Source organism: Heteronotia binoei, chromosome 1 (assembly GCF_032191835.1).
Source record: "Heteronotia binoei isolate CCM8104 ecotype False Entrance Well chromosome 1, APGP_CSIRO_Hbin_v1, whole genome shotgun sequence".
Lineage (NCBI taxonomy): Eukaryota > Metazoa > Chordata > Lepidosauria > Squamata > Gekkonidae > Heteronotia > Heteronotia binoei.
Genome location: NC_083223.1, coordinates 197,375,637 through 197,396,308, shown reverse-complemented (window position 1 = coordinate 197,396,308; position 20,672 = coordinate 197,375,637). Strand labels below are relative to the sequence as shown.

General features: G+C 41.7%; 1 protein-coding gene across 3 annotated transcripts in view; it reads right to left on the bottom strand.

Annotated features, from left to right (window-relative positions):
* Positions 1-430: 430 nt before the first annotated feature.
* Positions 431-20,672, bottom strand: part of AIDA (axin interactor, dorsalization associated) — a 33,695-nt gene continuing 13,453 nt past the window's right edge. The window contains exons 3-11 of one of the 3 annotated variants that reach the window (XM_060246125.1): positions 19,047-19,100; positions 17,564-17,618; positions 15,541-15,604; positions 14,426-14,532; positions 10,602-10,613; positions 3,340-3,462; positions 2,784-2,906; positions 1,881-1,998; positions 431-888 (exon numbers count right to left, since the gene is read on the bottom strand). In XM_060246125.1, coding sequence (XP_060102108.1) covers positions 792-888; positions 1,881-1,998; positions 2,784-2,906; positions 3,340-3,462; positions 10,602-10,613; positions 14,426-14,532; positions 15,541-15,604; positions 17,564-17,618; positions 19,047-19,100 — 753 coding nt within the window. In that variant the 3' untranslated portion in view covers positions 431-791. Of the gene's footprint in view, positions 889-1,880; positions 1,999-2,783; positions 2,907-3,339; positions 3,463-10,601; positions 10,614-14,413; positions 14,533-15,540; positions 15,605-17,563; positions 17,619-19,046; positions 19,101-20,672 lie in introns of all 3 variants that reach the window. The other 2 variants (XM_060246134.1, XM_060246116.1) reach the window with 2 other exon arrangements.

Genomic DNA, 20,672 nt, shown 5'->3' with positions numbered 1-20,672 from the left:
CATCTTAAATGGGCAGTAATCCACAGAATCCTATGTTGGAATAAAGCTGTTAACTTTTAATGCCCCAGTAGCCTGTTTATTTCCCTTAATAGAGAACTCACCAAGCAGTCATTAAACTAATAACTTCTAAAAGCGGAATAGAAAGTCCCCGTTTTTCGTCAGCTAAGTGTTCTCATACCGCTAATGAGATATAATACAATTTATCTGGATTCAGTGCAGTTATGCTAGGAACAGCCTAGTCATTTTTTTGCCACTTCAGCTAAGTGTAGGGTTACTAAGGTAAGGACTCTACTGTGTGACTGAACAACAAATCTTCAGACCATTCAAGCTTGTATAATTTAAGCTTTGGCATTCTTGATTAGCCATCTCAAATTAATCCACAGATAGAAGAGTAATGCAGATTGGAACACTTGCACCAATTATTGTAACATTTTGTTGATACTGGCACATCTTTATTGCTGTATCAGGTTTAGCAGATGAGGACTTTTCACCAGCTTTAGAGTTCTTGTATAGGTACAGAAACCAAGTTACAAAACTGAACACACACAACCAGTCCAATCAGAAGCAAACTCACAACACACTTTGGAATATCTGTGATAAAAATATATGTTCCAAAGGACCTGGGACTTCCTGGATGGTAGGACTGGGCTGTTGATCCTGTTGCATTGCCATGCAGCATATGATGTGCACATAGGGCCAGCAGGATAAAACACACCAATTCTTCCTGCCTGCTGAAGGATGAATGCAGGCAGCTACCGTGGTTTTGTGGCAAGTGGTTCAGTTCATGAGAGTCACTCTTTGTGTAGTGTTTGATGAAGGTGAAGATACAGTTGCTTCTTGGTCAACAACTGAAGTTTCTTTCTTTTGAAGTCAGTGGGTTTTTTGTACCTGTAACCAAAGAGAACAGTGACAACTGTCTTATCACAGTTTACAGCTAGTTCAGATTTAGAACCCTATACTATTACTAAGAAAATGCCTTAATACATAGCCATTTCTTATATATGAGATAGCACTCTCATATATAAAAACACTGATACCAATAACACATTACATCTTCTGACATCAGGTCTGTTTAATACCTGTGTATTTAAACATCTGAGATATCAAGTTACAAAACTGAACATTCAATTGGAACTAAGTGAACTCCAATTTATTAACTACACTAGTTGCATTTAGCCAATCTTTTATCTGTGTTCAGAGCCAAGACTATTTCTAGTTAATGTTCTATCAGTTGTTCATCTCTCCCTGAGCAGCTACTGCAGGCATACCCATCCCACATACACATAATACTGGTTATAGTATCATGGTGCCTACCAACAGCTTTCATGGCATAAGTCAAATCTTTATAGGAAGTGGGAAGGGCCAGTTGGGGTTTTTGCCCAGCAAAACTTCTGACTGTGTGGATTTTTTAATCTGTTGCTTTGGTAGCAGTTGCCACCACAGCACAAGGATCTTCACTAAAGGTGTGCACAAAAATATAAGTATTTTTTGGGTTCGCATATACTGAACCTAAAAAAATCTATACTTACTAATATTCCTGAATCGCAATATTGCTATAGTATTGAGATTCAGGAGATATTCAGGACTGCAAAAAATTTTCAACTCCATTATAACCTATTGATATTATTATAGTCAATAGTCCCCATAGGCTATAATGGATAATTGATCCAGGGATATCTGGGGCTCTGGGGGGGGGGGCTGCTTTCTGAGGTAGAGGCAGCAAATATGCAGCATAGCTGCTGGTGCCTCTCTTCAACCCCCTCTCCCCTGTTTCAAAAAGATTGGACCAGGGGGTCCAATTGTATGGGCCCCAGAAGAAGGTGCCCCCATCCTCCATTGTTTGTTCTCACATTTAAATTGTGTGTAGCACATGCACTTACAGTTCTATGACCATTGGCCCAGGTTTAATTTCATCCATTTCCATGAAGGCAAAACACTTGGTGCTAGTGAATCTTTTCTTAGGCTTATAGTGTTTGAATTCAAAGAAAATAGCTGCACCTGAAGTGGGAAAAAAAGTCTAAACAACACATGGTACTGGTATATAGAAAAAATATATAATATGCAGAACTATTTGTCAAAAGATCTCTCTAGTATCACCCACATTTCTCTTATATCACTTGTTGTATAGATAAATGAGATTGATGTACAGGGAATTGATATTATTCACACACACACACACCAAAAAAAAAAGCAGATCCTTCCTACTTTATGAAAGGAACAACTGAGCCACTTCGGTGGGAAGGGTGGGATATAAATCGAAATATAAATAAATAATAAATAAATAAATAAATAAAAATAAATAAATAAACAAACAACTGGGTTGTTTTTTCAGCTTCCACTGATGCTTCCCTAGCCACAAGAATGATGTGAGGAGACTCTGCACAGTGGGCCTTCTAACTCTAAGCCATGTGACTCTCCAACATTAGGTTTTTGGAGGTCTTTGAAAGATGACTGAAAGTCATTTGTGGAAGCAACTTTTTCTGCTGTTTCACTGCATTCTAGGAAAAGTCTGGTAGGTTGAAAGACGTATTAAAACAAAAGAATATCACCAATCCATATTCTGGCATTTTGTTTAGTGTACACTTGGTGAACTACCCTCCGGGGAGGGGAGGTGTAAAAAAACCAGAAGAAGCCCAGCAGGAACTCATGTGCATATTAGGCCACACCCTCTGACACCAAGCCAACCAGAACTGCATTCCTCTGCGTTCCTGCTCAAAAAAAGCCCTGCCACCCTCAAACACTGATCTAGTTACACTTTGGTATGATTTTACAATGAGAATCACCTTTTGTTAATTTTTCAACATGTTTCTGAATCTCAATATCTACATTAAAATGAATATATGTGTCCTCCTTCCTTGAAGCAACAGGTGTGTCTTGCACAGGAGTAAGGTCTATTCCATTCAGATCTGTGGGGAGAAGAATTAATTGTTTAATCTAAGGGGGGAAAAGCTGTAAACTACACTGCATTTCATAAAACTTTATTTCATTAAAATATTATTTTTAGGTACTGAATAAAACTACAATGTATACTGCTCACAAAGTAGTTTATGTTTTGTGAATGATCCAAGGGTTATCCTTCAGACAGGATGAACTTCCTTATCTTTTTCAAGCAGAAAACAATATTAGCTCAGCATCATGGGTAACTGGTACACGTGTCTGTACCATGCCACAGAACCCCTTAACTTGTAAGGAAAATCAGAATACAAATGTGAAAAATTTCAGCAAATATTTGTATGGTGGGAGACAAGGACCATATTTGGTGGTACTGTATTAAACAGTTGTCTTTGCTAATAACAGAGTAATCTGAAATGCCCCGTCAATTAGTATAGAAAATGTTACCTTTCACACTAACTGTAATATAGGGATCAATGCACTGTCCAGCATCCTTAAGACCAATTTTCTCTATTTTGATAGTAAGCAATGTCATCCCAGGTTCAGATGGCAATCTGGGTAATAAAGTACCTGGCAAGAAAATAGACCAGAAAGTCAAATGTGGAATCATAGACCTTTGACACTGTTTTCATGACTGCTTCTAGCTTCTGTTTGCATTCTGGGACTGGAAAATTCAGTCCACCATTACTGGCTGTTTCAAAGGGAGGACTGCCTTTCTTTATATCACATCAAAGCTTGGACTCCTAATATTCACACATATAGGATCAGTAAATGTATAGTGAGCATCTATAGATAAAACACACACCTGGATTGCAAGTATAAGATGCACTGCATGATTGTATAAACACCACAAAGAACAAGGTACATGAATACCCCATTTTAGTTGCTATCATTTAAAACTGTCATTACTGAGTTCTGGAGTAACAAAAGTCATAGCTTCAAGGTCATGACAGCAAGAATTTACAGCATAGTAGCACATGGATCAAAACATTTCAGATAATGGAAGTGTGAATTACCCAAGATGAAGGAAAAGCCTTCCAAGCTAGAAAAGTTTTAAGTCAATGAAAATTCTGGAAATAACATTAGTGTGAAAGCAAGCATGACTGTATGATTATAGATCAGTAGTATAATTAGGATTCAATAGCTCCAGTTTGGCTATCTGCATTCAAACAAAACCAGCAGGATAGTCCTTAAGAGGTCAAGGCTCTAAGAAGTCAGACAGCCGCTCCTGGAGCATGTGACCAGACCAGAGCACAGGAGCAGAACTGCTATAATGGGAGTTAAAGCAGGGGAGCAAAAGACAACCAAAAAAAGAGAGGAGGTTTCCCTAAACAAGGACACATGGATAAAACTTCTGAGCAAGTTCAGCATTTTGGTCAGGTTAGAGGTTACATTATCCTCACTGGTACAGCATTCCACATAGTTTCAGTTGAGTACCCTTTCTTAGCTCTTATCACCTTTAAACAGTCAAACTAGCCATGAAGGCAAAAAGCTACCAGGGTGTGTGGACTATCCAGTGCCACTTGTATGATGATCTGCCCACTGAACAGAAATTGTTCTATTCTGTTGGCTCTCAGAATACAGGTACATTCCCCCTTGAGGCTCGGGCTGCAGAACTGGAGAAGCTAAGAGGCAGAGGTAGGAAAGTAAAAAACCTTTAAGGATCTGCTAGAATGGTTCTACTCCTGTGCTGAGAGCTCCTCTACAATCATATTTTATTATTTGAATTTATATTTCGTCCTTCCCAAACAGGCTCAGGGTGGATTACAACCAAGTTAAAAACAACAAATGGATACAATTAAATAAAACCCACATTAAAACAGCACAATTAAAATAAACAGCATGTTTTTCTGGTGCCACTGCATAAGATTTAAGCAAATATGGGCCTGAAGTGATGGTAGCCCCAGCTGCAGCAGGAGAAGTCAGATGATTTTAATGGGCACTTTAATGGTTTTAATAGTAGTTTTAATGGAAATTGAGGGTCTCTGGGTTCAAATGCATCAGACTCAGGAAGGTGGGCATCTTTCCTTGTATGACGAACTGATACGTCTCATACCACACACTACATCCCTTTGGGGTTGGAGGAAGATAGGCTTTTGATACTAGGTGATTCAATCATTAGGAATTTAGAGACTGTTTTGACCATATGGTGATTTGCCAGCCTGTAGCGAAGGTTGCAGTTGTCACTCGCTATCCAAAATCGTTGGATCAAGCAGGGCTTTTCTTTTGTCCCTAACGTAACCCTAAAAGCTTCATGGCAGGGTGGAAATCAGAACTCACAGCTCCAAGGTTATAGTCCAGCACAGTAACCTCTATACAAGATGTAAATTTAATTAATTTCACACAGCAATTAATATTGAGTTTAAATACATTAAATGCCAAGAAAGGCCAGAAAGACATGCAATATAGAATGAGAAACTTGAGTGCAAGTGGCTTGTTGTAAAAGAAGCTCTAAAATACAGACTATCCACAGGAGATTCCACCCATACAAGACATTGCACTTGTTTTTTAAAAAGCAGTAGAATAAATCATTCCCTGTGCTTTTTTGAGTTGTCACCTTAACAATTCTCTTGCTACATTTTGTCTCCATATTAAACATTAAAAAAATAACAGCTTGTCTAGAGTTATGTTGCTGTTGTTCTGTTGCACAGTTGAGTCCGATGCTTTGTGACCCCATGGACTAAGTCACACCAGGCCCTACTGGCTTCCACCATCCTCCGAAGTCCGCTCATACGTTTTATCAGTAATGCTGCCCAGCCATCTCATCTTTTGCCTTCTATCTCCCCCCCCCTCAAATATTACCAATTTACAAAATAATATTTTATTTTATTTTTACAGCAAAATAAGTAGTATATTTTGGTTGTACTGACCCTAAAAACATATGGCTTAAAACCAATAAGAGTTTCCTACAAAAACCAGAAAAATTATGCTATCTTGCAAAAATTAGGCTATCGCTACAGGAAAAATGGCTATCTCTACAACTTATATAATAATGTGTTTGGCTTTACTGGCCTCAAAAACTTACTTTGACACCAAGATGAACATCCTATACAGGCCCTTAGCTACAAAGAGGCCTGTGGGGGGAAAGCCCCAGACTTCTGGGTGGGCCCCCTGATTCTGGGCCCCCAACTAGCCCCCAGGGCCTCTGCTGCATCCTCCTTCATCCCATTAAAATCTGGCCTGGAGAAGCAGCAGGAAGAGCTGCCAGCCTCCCTGCGCCATTTAAAGGGCCCGCCAATCAGCTGGTTGATGGGGCCTTTAAATTGCACTTGGAGGGCAGCCACCCAGGTCAGGGCAGAAGAACCCTGCAAGACTCAACTGCCTACCAATACCCAGTTGGTCAGTGGGGCCTTTAAATCGCACATGGAAGGCGGCCACCCAAGCCAGGGCAGAAGAACCCCGCAGGCCTCAACTGCCTGCCGATCTCCAGCTGGTCGGCAGGGCCTTCAAATCACACATGGAGGGTGACCTCCCAGGCCAGGGCAGAAGAACCCCACAGGCCTCAACTGCCTATCGATCCCCAGTGCCCATGGCTGCCGGGACCATGCCTTGCCAGCACCAGCCTGCCGGTTTGGGGGTGGAGGGGAAGCCTCGCAACAGACCCCTTCACTCCCCCACCGCCCCCAATGTCTGTACGTCGCCTCACCATTCCACCCCTTGCCTCACCTCTCACCCCAGCCAAGCCCCTTGCAGCCCTCCACCTTTTGTGCTGCCCCGCCAGCCTGGCCCATTGCTGGGGCTGCGCCACCAGCTCCACTGCTTGGAAAGCCCCATCTGCCCTGCACAGGGGAGGAACCCAGCTCCCAGCCACCCTCCCTCTGCTGTGAAGTGGCTCCCCACCACAACTCCCCCTGGCTCACTGGCCAGGCCAGGCTGTCTCCTTCCCCTCGCCCCAGCTCTCAGCTGCACCTCCAAAGGGCGTGAGGCAGAGGGTTCCTGGCTGCTGCTTCCTTCTGCTTTCCCCACCTCCCGGGCCCCTGCTCTGCTGCGGCAATGGCCCACTCCTCCTCGAGTGATCAGGAGGGAGGGAGGGAGGGTTGGGGTCACTATGTGCCCCCTGAAAAATTTCATGGCCCCCTGATTCATCACATCCTGACTACGGAGCTGATCCTACATGAATTTTAAATATCACAATAACAGTATCTGTCTTCAGTTTGGTGTAGTGGTTGAGTGACAGACTCTAATCTGAAGAACCAGGTTTGATTCTCCAGTCCTCCACATGCAGCAGCTGGATGACCTTGGGTCAGTCACTGTTCTCTCAGAGCTCTCTCAGCCCCACCTACCTCACAGGGTGTTTGTTGTGGGTAGAGAAAGAGAAGGAGATTGTAAGCCACTCTGAGACTCCAATTGAAGGATGAGGTATAGATCCAAACCACCTTTTTGGAAAATGGCAGCTACAGAAATATGTTTCAAATATGGAAGGAGGATCCAGGTTCACTAACAAGTAATGAAGGGAGTACAGAGCTTCCAGGACCTGAGAGTATATTCAGATGAGTAAACAAAGCAAAGTGTGTGGGGATGAAGTGTGCTTCATTCAGATGAAATCCCAGCTCACCCATACTGGATCCCTGTGAAAGGGAAATTTTGTTACCTGACAATGCCTAATATTAGCCTTAAAGACCTATGCTGGATGCTAACGCTGCAGCATTAGTCTTGCAGTTTTGATTACTTTCAACTAATTGCCTGGGACTAGGTAAAGGGAAGGATTTCTTTTGGGGGGCTGCTTTTGTTCTTCATAAGTGTGATGAGATTATACTGAATTAAATTAGAGCCTGCTCCTGCTCTGCTGACTTCTGGTCTTTAATTTAGTTCACCCCAAACTTGCAAAAAGGTCACAAAATGGAGGCCAATTTTTCAGTAATACACACATTAACTTCCATTGACTGTGCAAAGAGAAGTAAGGATGTGCATTCAGATATGTCTGGTCCAAATATATATCTAAAAAATGCCTTATCAGCAGGCCTCAGATTCAGTGAGAACTCACAGGAGTGCAGCTCCTGCACCTTTCTGAGAGTTCCACCTCCTTGTCCATTGAATAGTATGTGCAGGTGCATAACAATCCCTTGATGAGCTCCACCACCTATTTTTCTACATAATGACCGCTGCTTATCAGTATTTTCTTGGTATATTTCAAGTGTTCAGATAGCATCTAGGGTCCTGGGAATATTGGGGGCAGTGTTTTATGGCTCTCAGGATTGTTTTTTTCTTTAATTTGATTGTGGGTCCATATTATTGTCTTCTTGCCAGGGCTTGGTATCAGCTCTCAGCTTGGTTTGCCTTGGATTCTATGCTGGTCTTTCACTGATTGTGCTGGTCTTACATGTTGCAACACTGTGTTCTTTGCTCAAGTTTGTTTGCAATGGATTCTCTAGTTTGCCATTTGTTGTGTTAGGCTTGCCTAACTTCTTTAAATGTTAATATAAAAGAAATTTCAATAAATTAAATAAATTTCAATATAAGCTTAAAATGGCTTAACAAGCTATAGTATAAAATTACAATTAGAGTTAGAAATCAGAGTATTCTTTTTAAAAAAATTAAAACTATATACACTTATTGCTTACACAGTTTCCTGGTTTTGCTTTATAGCACCCTTAGTTTTTCAACTGTTTTTTTCCATTTTGGCTTTTTTCTCAGCCTTTCCTTTAGCATTTTCAAAGTGTTTAATTTTTCTGAAATTCTTTTTCCCCCCAGAGCTGCTTCTTGTTGTTTACGGTGGTTAGCCTTCATGTATTCCATGCAACATGTGTGAGCCTGTCTGACCAACTGCAACATAATCCTATCAACGATAGCAAAGTCCTCCAAACTTCATGACAGCACCATAAACCTGGTGTTGATAGACAACAGTTTCTTCATGCAAATTCTCTATTAACATTGAATTATTAACCAAAAATCCACTTTCAGCTAAAGCACTACCATGAGACAGGATAAAACGCATCCTGACAACATCCCACAGGTCTAAGAAATGCTGTTGGCCACCAAAATACCAATGTAAAATGTGTCTAATCCAACTTCATAATCTTGTTTTACCATATATATGCTTGAAACTGAGCCCTGAATTCATTATGGGTAGCTGCAGTTAAAATGGAGTACTGTTGCTTTGAATTTTCAGTTGCTGAGTCATTCGATTCATCTGCTACATGTAGAAGTTCAATAACCAACCTTATTTTGGTGGTTCCAACATTTGGTTTGCATATAATAATAATGGGATCTAATGTTGATAAACCACAAACCATCTTGAACTTCAAAGGCCTCCTCTAAGCCAACTTTTCAACAACAGCTACTACCATGTTTCAATATTTTGGGTAAAACTTGGCCTCTTGATATTCACTTAGTTTTGTTTTTTTTTCAGACCTTCTTTGCTACAAAGCTAATTTGGATCTTACACTGCAGATTTTATGCAACGTCCAGGCTTACTGTTAGGGAGCTTTACTTCTTCCACGTACTTCTTGGCATTGTCAAAAACACTAGCCCAGGCAAGCCTGGTTTCATTAGATCTTGGAAGCTAAGCAGGGCTGACCCTGGCAAATACCTGGATGGGAGACCTCCAAGGAATACCAGGGTTGGGATGCAAGGAAAGGCAATAAATAGCAAGCCACCTCTTTGGATGTCTAGGCCCCACCTGTGGCTCAGTGGAAGAGTCTCTGCTTTGCATGCAGATCTCAGGTTCAATCCCTAGCATCTCCAGTTCAAAGACAGGCAGCAGGTGATGTGAAAGACCTCTACCTGTGACCCTGGAGAGCTGCTGCCAGTCTGAGTAGACAATACTGACCTTGATGGGTCAATGGTCTGATTCAGTATAAGGCAGCTTCATTTCTGTGTTCATGCAATTGTGTAATTGTCTTGTGCTGCAGCTAGTGAATGTTCTTAATAAGTCCCAGACTGAGTCAGGTTGACTCAGAGTGCCACCCTGAATCTGTTTCTTTGGGTCCCAAACAGCTTCCTATGGTCCTATTTTTACCCTTTTTTTGGTTCCACACATCATTATAAAAACACATTTTACCACTGAGTTTGTATCAGTTCTCCATCATCTTAAGATAATGTACAATTTATTGACCTGTCAAATTATCCTGTCTTCAAATCAACTGAAACTGTTTCCAGTTTTTTTTTAATACAAAACATTTGCAAGAAGCCAGTTAGCTACTCCATAAAATAATGCTGTTTTACAAGTTGATGTCATTTGTTGGAATATGGAATATGTGTTTATCATTATATACTTGTGGCAATTGGATAGAGGTGACAGAATACAAGTGCAGACTGTCCTCAAAAATATGTCTTAATCACATTTTCCCTGACTTTGGACCAATTTCTTTTACCTTCTCTGATAAAAAAAAGCAGCCAACTCTGTATTATGTTTCTATATAGCTCCCCCACAGATTATGATTTTTAAATGTTAATGGTTAATACTTCAGAGGCCAGTACAGATAAATCCAGATAATCTTTGCAGGTTCTCTCCTTCCCATTTGTGTTTTTTGAAGGTGAAATTATTTCACACACTTCTGTAAAGCAATGCATACACTTGAAGGTTCTCAGCATAAAGACTTACTTATGTGGATAGAAGGAAGGTAGACTAACTAGCATTTATTAAACATAAAAAGGGTTCTGATCAAGCTTAGTACATAACAATTGACATATCTAAAGCGAAAGAGTGCGGCCACAGCAGTACAACACATTCACAATTAACAGTTGTTCATGTTCAAATGTTACCATACCTTCATTGGCTCCTGGGTTAGATGAATGATGTAGCACATTGTTACACGATGGAGCCATGCATGTAGAAGACAAGACCATTGTACAATTAGGCAGCACAAAAACACAGTATAGAATTCAAGTAAACAAGGAGATGTATGGGCAAGACAAGATACACAGAGATTACAAATTCAGCAGAGCAGTAAGAAGAAGATGGTGATATTGGATTTATATCCCGCCCTCCACTCCGAAGAGTCTCAGAGCGGCTCACAATCTCCTTTACCTTCCTCCCCCACAACAGACACCCTGTGAAGTGGGTGGGGCTGGAGAGGCCTCACAGCAGCTGCCCTTTCAAGGACAACCTCTGCCAGAGCTATGGCTGACCCAAGGCCATGCTAGCAGGTGCAAGTGGAGGAGTTGAGAATCAAACCCGGTTCTCCCAGATAAGAGTCCGCACACTTAACCACTACACCAAACTGGCTCTCCAACACCAAACTGACTCTCCAAACCAAAAGCAGCAGGAGCTGATGCTTTAAAAAATCTGGTGGTAAGCACAAGCCACCTCTTGCCTTTACCCATAAGCTCCTCTGTAATATAGTTCTGACATTTTTACATACTCACACAAAAGCAAGACAGACATGAATTATCTTACAAGTTCAGAAAACCATTTAGAAAGCTAAAACAAGATTGTAAAGCAGGCCCTTAGCCATAGCGGTACACAAAGGGGCAGGGTCCCACCAATCATTTGTCATGCCCCTCCAATTAACACTAGGAATTGGTGTTAAATCTGTCACAAGTCTTCTACCAATGAGAGAGGGTATCTCCTTACCTTCTCCTGCCTCCGTCCCAGGCTTTGCCAATGAGGGAGAGGTTCTCCTTCTCTCCTCTTGCCTCCCTACCCAGATTTCCCTTTGCATTTGCTTCCTGCACAAAGTAGTTACTCCTGCTGTTCTCTGAAGCATGTGACACAGTCCTTTTTGCACCTTAACTTGCAAGCTCATGTCTGTCAAGGATTCTCTGATCAGCAGCACTGTAGTGGATAATGTAGGAGCCTTTTTCTATTTTTGGTTCTGTTTTAGCATGGAAGTGTTCAAAGGTGGTTGGGATCAAAAGGGGTGGGTGGCAGCCTAGGCCCGTAGCCAGAAAATTCCAAATTGGGGGGGAGGCATGGGAAAATGTGGATGGAGGAAGTCCCCCTCTGGCAGCCCCCACTCTGGCCCTGCTCTCCACGCCGCTCTGGTGGCCCCGCCCCCCTCTGCACGGCACCTCCTCCCTCCCTCCCAACTCACCAACATGGGGAAACAGTGAAAAGAGAGCTTCAGTGGCTATTTCAAGGCAGCTGCCCCTGCTGATCACATGACCAGTGGAAAAAACACCCCCCCACCCAACCCCCCCTGGACCTTTATGGCCCCTCCATTCCCCGCCCCCACACCACTCCGTGGGTGCCTTCCCCCTCCCTCCCAACTCACCAAGGTGGGGAAACAGTGAAAAGTGAGCTTCAGGGGCTATTTCAAGATGGCTCCTCGCCCCTGTCGATCACGTGACCGACAAGAAAAACCACTCCAAGGCTGGCGATTCGTACACCAGCTTTCCGGAGTGTCCAGCAAGTTCAGCGCTGGCCGCCCCAGTGCTGAACTTGGTGAGCGTGTTGAAAAGCTGGCTTACAAACTGCCAGCCTCGGAGCGATTTTTCTTGCTGGTCACGTGATCAGCAGTGGCGGGCGCCTTGAAATAGCCCCTGAAGCTCGCTTTTCACTGTTTCTACATGTTGGCGAGTTGGGAGGGAGGGGGAAGGCACCCACGGAGTGAGGTGGGGGCCGCCAAACCAGAGCGGAGAGAACGGGGCTGGGGAATGGAGGGGCCATAAAGGCCCAAGGGGGGTTGAGTGGGGGGGCTGTCCCCCTGCCGTGGCTACGGGCCTGTGGCAGCCACCGCCTCTATATTCTGCCTTTCACAAACAGACTCATGACCATTTTACAGTGTGTTACATAGATATTTTGGCTCTTGAAAACCTTTGAGAGTGGGTGAGTGGAGGAAAGAGCTCTGCACCACAAGCCCTCAGTGGATTGAGGGCATCACAGCATTTTAATACCAGTGTATAATGGTGATAATGAATTGGTGCTGGCAACAAAAATAGCCCAGCAGGAACTCATTTGCATTTTAGGCCACAAACCCCTGATTCCAAGCCAGATGGAACTACATTCCTGCTCACCCCCCCTGATTTTGCCTTCTCCTTTAGCCAGGCCCAGCGAAATACAGGGAAATCACTCTCTGTATCTGTAGAGGGGAGCATCCTCAGCTTCCTTTCCCATCTGTGTGAAGCAAAAAAGCCACCTTTCCTCCGCATGCCAGGCAGGCTGTAACGAAAGAGTGTGTGTGGACATGCTTGCTAGAGCTGCCAACTCCATGTTGGGAAATTCCTGTAGATTTGGGAGATGGAGCCTGGGGAAAGTGGGGGAGGGACATTAATCAGCTCTAATACCATACAGTCTAAAGCAGTGGTTCCCAACCTTTCTGGCACCAGAAACCAGTTTTGTGGAAGACAATTTTTCCATGGATGGTGGGAAGGGTATGCTGGGGGTTTTGCCACCCCAGGCTGCCCCCCTGTCCCTGCCTTCCATGGGGGTCTTTAAATGAGGGGTAGGCAAAAGTCGCTGCCACGATACCCCTTCCACCCACCCAGGACCCAGGCAGATGAAATAAGTGATGCTTCAGAGCTAGCCACACTGCCTCTTTAGTCTGCTCCGGTTCCAGATGGGCAACAAGGCTGCTCTGCCTCTTTTGGTGAAAGGGTTGGCAGGACTGCTCTGCCTCACTCTGCTGCCCAGTTGCTAACAGACCACAGACTGGGACCGGTCCACAGACTGGGGGTTGGGGACCTCTGCTCTAAAGAAGCTATTTTCACCAGGGGAAGTGATCTCTCTAGTCTGGTGATCACTTGTAATTCTGGGAGATGTCCTTATTCCATATTTAGTCTCTCATGCTATTCCATTACATTGTTTTATGCCATGTAATCCACCTTGAGTGTCCAGTAGAAAACTGGTAAATAAATTATAAAATATAAATACATAATAAAGTAAATGAATAATGATGTACTCACCTCCACTGTACTCATTTGCCCCCCCCCAAATAAAAAAAATTCTGGCTCTGAGCCTGTTGTAAACTGATGTTTACAACCAATTTAGATGTAATGATCTAAGAAAGATGTAAAGATCTAAGAACCAATTTAGATGTAATGATGAGTGTGAGGGGAAACAGGAAGCACAAGACAGAAGATGCACATATTATTTTATTAAATAACTTAAGTGTATCAAAAACAAAAAAGAATGCTGTTGCATCAAACACTGCTACAAACTTTTTTGTTCTGAGTGTGGCTAAATATGCAGATCCTTTGACATCCATCCATCTGATTTTCTCTTGGTCAACATAAACAACTCTATAGCAAGCTAGTTTATTTCAGGAATGTCCTAATAGAACATGCTAATTTATTATGGCACTGTCCAATATGAAGTCTGTACTACTGATCTCTTTGAACCATACCTCATCTGAAAATCAGTAAAGAATCAGTGATCACTAGATTTAGCAGATCTCATTAACTTCTTTTTGTTCTCTAGCAAGCTACAGTTTAGCTAGGTTTCTCCATTTTACCAGATTTGCTAATCCATAAAACAGAAAGGTAAACATTAACTTAAAATGGCCAAAAGCACTGTGGCACTTTGGCATTCCCGTCAATCACATTTCAGCTAATGAGCATCCAGCTGGTCCACCTATACATGTCTCCACCCAAACCCCTCAGCAGTAAATATCCAGTGTTATTTCCCCATGTGGTAAATAACTATTTCCCCTACCTGGAACTCTGGCAGGAAATGTGTCTGGAGAGCCTGCTCCAGCTCCACCTTCATCATCATCTTCCTCAAATTCCAAGTCTTCTTCTTCACCAGGAGCTAAGATCTTCCTTTTTAAGAAGTGCATACAAACAGCAAATTGACTCACTGATATAAATTAATCCTTTACCGGTTCAATTGAAAACACTGCACTGAGAAATATTGCTTGAGACAATATCAGTGACCATGAAAGCTGCATACTGGTTAACCTGAAGAGGCTGTTTCACACATGCACGTTTATCACTTATGCTGAGATTACTGAGCAATGAAAATGCATGTGAGCACTTGCCCTGAAGCTACAATCCTGTCCACTTATTTGGAAGCAAGCACCATGAACTCAGAAGGATTTGTTTTTGAGTAAACATGTACAGGATTCTGGTCATTATAAATCTGCAAACTAAAGAGTACCAACATCTGCAACTGACAACCATAATTTATACATGAAGGTGGATAACATAAAAGTATAGTGATCTACCAATTATGCTTTAGAGTGAATTATATCCTGTGCCAATCATTATCATATTCAGCACCACTACAAATCAAGTTGAACAGAGAAGATCTGTGCCCGAAGTCTTTTACAATCTAAGTTACAGTAATGGAGAAGATACAAAAGTAACTTGAGGTTATGTGACCAAATGCAGTTATACATACTTGGACTTTAGTACCGTTTTAGATTGGTGACTAAGGAATTATATATCAAACTAAATATCATTATTAGTCATAACTGTTTTTCATCTCAGTTTCCTTCTGTTTGTGCTGCATGCCTATTTAGTTCTCTATATACACATTGCAAAGTTTACAGAATGCTACTGAATGGAAATTAGTCTTTAATTAATGCACTAGAAAAGAGACTGGATGCTGCGAGTCATGGAAAATTGTGAAAAGTCTCCTTGCCATTACAGCATAACGTATATGGTAAAGGCTTCCAGACATTATAGCTTCTATATCCTTGAAATTTCCTCTGTCAGAGAGACCACGCAACAGACTTCCAACAGTTCTTCATTGGGGGATGCATTCCGGTGTCTCATGGATGTTTAAAATCTTTTCACACAGGTTATTTAGTTTAAATGATTTCTTACCTTGGTGGAACAGGCTGAATATCAAAGGGGAATTCTTTATTATAAGTGAGAATATTCTTCAGGACTGCAAAAGGAAGAGAATAAGCATCAACTACAAAACAGTGTATAAACATAAAAAAGGGTCAGACAGTCCCATTCTTTTGCCTTCACTGGAAATGACAAGTGTCTCATATACATCTTGCAACTCATTCCTATAAAAGGACAGGGTCAGGGTCACTAATTATCATTTCCACCCAAACAAAGTAACCAATACCAAAACCATGTCTATTATAGAACCAAGACCATGTGCTAACATACACGTGAAACCTGTGCAGCTCTGAAAAACAGCAAACATGTTTATTGGCAATTTTGTTATGTCTTTATAAACTAAATGCTCCTCATCTGGTTCTCTTTTATGAAACACATACGCAACCCAAGAATAAAAAAGAAGTGGTAGACACAAGAAAAGCTGTGCTACCACCTTTGTTTAGCTTTCTCAAGGCCCTGAACTTCCAATATTCCATACTGAAGCAGCTACAAGGATCACCATGTACTATGCAAAAATGTACCAGACCTGAGGCACTAGATCTGGGCTAGGGAAAACAGCAACTATGTTTGGTAAAAAGAAAAGATTTCCTTCACAGAGCACCAAAATCGAGGCAATGCAGCCTCTGACCTGAAAGCTTAAGCTTAATGTAAGTGACCAATAGTGTATTTTGCAAGTTAGCATTTGTATACCATGAAGTATGTCCTCAACTATCAACTAAGTGATTTTTGTTTGTAGGCCAAGGACATTCACCCAAGAAAAAAGGGAGACTGATGTAGAAAATTTTTCAGGAAACTCTGTAAATTAGCAAAATGAGAGCCTTGTCCACCCCCACCCTCCATCCTGGTATGTCCTATTGCTAGAAAAACATCAATCATCAAAATACTGGAATTCAATCAAATGATAGTACTCATTTGCATTACCAATAGAGCTTTAGATAATAATTCTGCAGAAGGAGCAAACAACGGTTAATACTTTTGCCATTTAGCCCCACAGAATAAAACCCCTTATGGCAATTGTTGGACGATTACCATCCATCTGGAGGTTCAAAAGGGGAAGAGGTACTGTGTACATGGAACTTTTTCAGAATTAGATGAAATAGCCAGAACAAGTTTAAAAGCCCTGTTACTACTATTGGGGAAACTGTGAACATGCTTATTCATTTTGTTTTTATCCCTCCAGGATAAGAAGCTCCAGATGATATAAATGACTGTTTCCTCCCCAATCTATCCTGCAGGCTAGATTCAGGGAACAGGGCCCCAAAATGTCCCAATAAGCTCCTTGGTAAAGCAGGGATTTGAATCCAGATCTTCCAGCCTAACATAAACTACTATACCTTCAAAGAGCACAATCTTCTATAACCCTGGTTACAGGTAACTGATGGAGATGGCCTACCACTTAAAACCAGGAAATAAAACTTTTCAAGCATTCTGAAACTCAGAACTACAAATGTTTCTATGCTTATTAAGTATGCCATTAAAAAGACATCAGACTCCTTGCTTCACAAGATGGTTTTTCACACTTCCTGCATCCGGGCATTGGGAAGTTCAGGGGCAACTTTTGTAGAGAGATGCTGGTGGCATAAGGCTGCATTCCAGTATCACAGCAAATGGAAGCTAGATTGAGATGGGGAGTATATCAGTCAGGGTTGATGCACCAGAAGAGAGGGTGACAGCCCCAGAGCAGCGACTTATGTAGAAGCAATTAGTAGCATCCTCCAAGAATCTTGTTGCATCTTCACATGCAGAGGGGCTCATCTTAACACACTTTATACCAACAACACAGCAGAACTGCTCATTTCCAGCATAATCTTACTGACCCTTCCCACTAAATCATGCAGAGCTGCAGCAGGCAGCCTCCCCTGTGGGACAGCACAACCACACTGGTTCATCTTCAACCATTCCCATGGGCATTAATCGCTCTTAAATAATAGTTTTAAATGGTGTCATTGCTGGTAAGTGTGTGACTGCAGATGTGTTTCCAAAGCAGCATACTTACTTGGTTCTAGTTTCTTCACATCCTCTAGTTTAAATCCTTCTTGGGACTGTGTAGACTAAGAGGAAAACAGTTTTAGTATTTTTTCCCATTGGATTTAGTGTCACATTTGTGATAAAAAGGGGAGAGATAAGATGCATTTGCAGCTCTTGAGTTCTTTTCTGAATGAGCCTTGCATTCCAAAGAATCTTTAGTTCTTTGGATCCCTCTGAATTGTATTATTTTCCTAAAGGAGAAAGGATATTTAGATGCAAAATCAAGTTGCTGTTCATATAGACTGTTTTTCCCCAAAACCTGGAAAAGCAAGTTCTTCTGTTGAATAATAAATACATCTTAAATTCACTCTCTGAATGTCTGCACCATAACTAAAAGAAAAACAACAACAACAGAGACATCTCTAAGGAAGTATCACAGACTGACCAAAGTCCTACCTTACACTTTTTTCTACCTTACATCAATTTTCCAGCATATATATACAAATAATGTGCTTTTTTAGTTAGAATTTGCCAAGGGACAAACTCCTGAGACTCAGGACAAGGTATACAAGCTTAGAACCAGAACAACAGTTCTGAAACAACCCCTGTATGGTCAAGCTATAAAGTGTTAGTGTGATCCAAGACTAAGTCTGAAGGTGGGAAAAAACCCAGACCTTGCAAGACAGTACCTAGATGAATGATCAAGGTAGCACTGGGATGAAGTAGAGCATATGCCACAAGGTTCACTGCAAAAATGAAGGTTGGAAGAAACACACAGGGCTGCAACAGCTATGAACGTCTTACAAATCTCTCATTGTACAGAATTATTTATGTTGCATTGTAAACTGCTGGAAATATACCAAAGAGACATTATGGTGCAGCTGAAGGTAAATATAGTGGTACGTGAGCATATACATTAATTACTTTTTTAGGTAACTTTAAAAGCAGGCAATAATTGGATAGGAGTATCTTAGACTACCTGCTGAGTTACTTCTGATCCTACTTCAAAAATTAGGCTGATAGCTTAACTAGTCATAACACCTGCCATGAAAGAACTACTCAGTTCTCTCAATATGCTTCCTTCCAAACTGTCAAGGAAGTTTACTGGTGCCCTCAAGTTTCATACAGAGAGATAAAGAAGGGCTGCCAGCTGGCACCTCTAGCTCTCTTTCAGTCTCTTCCCCTACCTGTTGAACAAAGTCTGATATCTACAGATAAGCCTGCCAATCAAAACCATCTATTCCCTTCTCAGCAGGATATCAGTGCAAGCATCTCCAGGTTTCTTGAGCCGTTGGAAGACTGTTTTATTCACACCAAATGTAGGCAGGCTTTCAGCCTTTCCCTTTTAGACATTGTTATTTTCTTCATTTCACTTTTCAAGTACAATAAACCACTCCAAGGACTGAACTAGAGTTCAATATAACACATCTACACACAGACTTCAAAAATACTGCCTTCCACTAAAAGCCATGAAGAAACACAATCAGATGGGAGAAACCAAACAACAATACCTGCAAAGCTGCACTCCTTAGTTCCAAGCATGTTGCAATCTTAGCTAAGATTTTCTATAAAGAAAAGAGCAAAATTACTGTGATGTTGTGTTATTAGAGTAAGTTTTACATTTGAACAAAAATAACCTTTTGCAACATGTGCACGGAGGTGGTTGCAATTCAGCCTGGTAGGGGAAATATGCAAAAGACAGCAAAGTCTGAATGCTATCTATGGAAGCAGAAGCAAACAGGAAATGTGATTCTATGTCCACAATATGCTTCAAGATATGGGCACGAACTGATCCACATATCATGATTAGTGCATGAATTGGGCCAATTCATGGTTCATTTTGAACCGGTTTGTTTGCTTGCACTAGAAAACGTACCATCTTTTTTTCTTGGTGGGTCATTTGGTTTATTTTTGCAGTTTGTTTTCCCAGACAGCCTGATACTGATTCAATCAATTCCAAGGGAATGCTGGGGGTAAACTTCTGGGAGCCCTAGAAACATCCATAGCAGTTGTCCATAGCTCCCATTCTACTTTATGGGAGCAGACACCCTGACTTGCTGCTTCCACTTTGCAGCACAAAGAGAGAAGAGTTAGTTGTTCTGGGAGCTGAAGCTGAGCTTTCCTGGGGGCGCCTGCTTTGGGGAACATATCAAATCCAATCTTTGCTAAATTTGGAAGGTGGGTGGAGGAGAGCCTGCTGAAGACTCCTTGAGAGTTTTACACCTCCCAAACCAACAAACTGGTTCGGGCAACCATACAAATCACAAAACAAAACTTCCAGTCCAGGCAATCAAATGAAACACAAACCAACATGAACTACCATTCCATGCCCATCCCTGGATGCTTTCCATATTTCTACTCAATGAATGCAAGCTCACCTTTGTGCATGTAGACACATACATTTTGTCACACAAGTACAACTGAACAGTCCTTCTGGTTGCAAGTAGAATGACAGTCAGTTTCCAGACCAAACTGTAACATTTCATACATGTCTGTATGAATACAAGTCTGAAATTACAGAACAATCAAGCATCCCTCATACAGTGGCATGTAAACAAGAGAGGTAAAGATGCTTATCTCTTCTCAACCACATCCCTTCCCACCCCCCACAAGCCTGCGCCAGGGAAAGCTTGTTTTCCTTTCCTGAATTAACAGCTATGCTTAGAACAGTATTTCCTCTCCCTTGAACAAGAGCATTACAGCTGCTTGAACTTGCCAGCTGCCCTTTTGTTGCAGAAATCTTTGACATGTGTTAAAATGCACTTGAGAGTTGAAGAATAAAAGCACAGTCAGAACAAATTTGCTCAGGAGAGATTTAAAATCTCAAGGAATGTTAAAAAAAAATCTACTGAATTGTGGCAAGACACCAGCAGGCATTATTCATAAACTATTTCTCAGGAGCCACACCCAACCCGAAAGTAAAAAGAGAACAAAACACACACAAAACACTGCAGCTAAACAGAGCTAGTGTTTTCCCAACTGTTGCTTTCTCAACATGAAACTTCAATTTTCAACTATGAACCAAATACCTCATTATTACAACTTCAATGTTATTAAACTCCAAGAAAGAACACTTTGTCCCAAAGTTTATGGTAACCGGATCTTACAGAGATCTTACAGAAACAACTACTGGATAC